Source organism: Trypanosoma theileri (assembly GCF_002087225.1).
Source record: "Trypanosoma theileri isolate Edinburgh chromosome Unknown TM35_Tth_117_V1, whole genome shotgun sequence".
Taxonomy (NCBI): Eukaryota; Euglenozoa; class Kinetoplastea; order Trypanosomatida; family Trypanosomatidae; genus Trypanosoma; species Trypanosoma theileri.
Window position 1 is genome coordinate 1 of NW_021639959.1, and position 1226 is coordinate 1226.

General features: G+C 50.2%; 1 protein-coding gene across 1 annotated transcript; it reads right to left on the minus strand.

The window, feature by feature from the left end:
- Positions 1-407, minus strand: TM35_001171000 (uncharacterized protein; the record flags this gene model as incomplete). The annotated part of the gene is made up of 1 exon (XM_029031770.1): positions 1-407. A coding segment is annotated over one exon (407 nt), but the record flags the coding sequence as incomplete, so codon positions are not given.
- Between the last annotated feature and the right edge of the window lie 819 nt (positions 408-1226).

Here is a 1226-nt window from a genome sequence, read left to right on the forward strand (position 1 = left end):
GCCGCGGACCTCTGAAGTGAATCACGGCTCGCCTTTGGCAATGAGGGCTGTCCAATCGCGGCGCACAGCTTACGCACTTCCATCCCCTCAGGAAAAGCCAAACATACCTCACACATCGTTGTGGTGGGGCAGGCGGTGGGGGTGCCAATAAACCAAAAATACCTATGGGTGGAAAGTGTTCTTATGGGGTAATGTGTTCTTATGGGGGAAAATGTTCTTTTTGCACTTCCCATGGATTTCCTTTTCACACCACACATGGCGGTAGGGGAACGCTTTAACATATCACCATAGCGGAATTTGCCTTTATCATGAGGGTTTGGTGAATCCTTCCCTTTGTTCTTTTTGTTCATGGCGTGGGCCATCCAACAGCACCTTTTTTTACTCGGTGGCACGCGGCACCATGTCATGAGGGGAACGGGGAAGGGTCATCTTTTGCGGAATACCTTTCAAACCCATCTTACCCAGCGTTGAAGTAGGGAAAGCAAAGAGTTTTCCACTATGCCCAAACCCCCTCATTTTACAAGTGAAACACCCCCGGGAGCCACCCCATCACCCCTCTTTTTCTTGTTGCGCACAAGACGCTGTGACAAGTTGGCCGCCCGCCTTGGGTTGTAGGGGATGTGTGTTCTCTCTCCTCACCCTTCTTTGGGTGAGGGATAAAAAAAAAAAGAAAAGGGCAAAACCCGACAACGAGCCTCGAGCATTGCGCGCGTAGACTGGTTGCCGGGTTGCATTTCTTTTTTTTTCCTCATCCTCACTCTTCTTTTTCTCTCAAGTTCAAAGTCCCTGAGCATGATATTTCAGGCCTCAAGGTTCAGCACCTCGGGACGTAAAGTGCCCCCCGAGCCCCGCCGAAGCGAAGCATGCCGCGCACACACAAACCCCACAGACACCGCAGTGAAGTGGTCCAGCAACACAACGGTGTCCTTCCCACTCACAGTGCACACACACACAATGACAGTCTCACATGCTCATATCAGAGAGGCACTGCGGCATTCACTAAAATGTACACTAGGTCACACACCTACAGAGAGGAAGAGAAAACACAAGAAAACAACAACAGGATACCAACAGCACACAAAGCACTCACAATACAATAAACACAGGTGACACTCCCATCAGAGAAAAACATTCACCCACACCAGCACATCAACACACCCAAAAAGAAAAAAAACAGACCCATTACGTGAAGCCGAAGCGGATCAGTCTCAGTCCCTCCCCGCAGG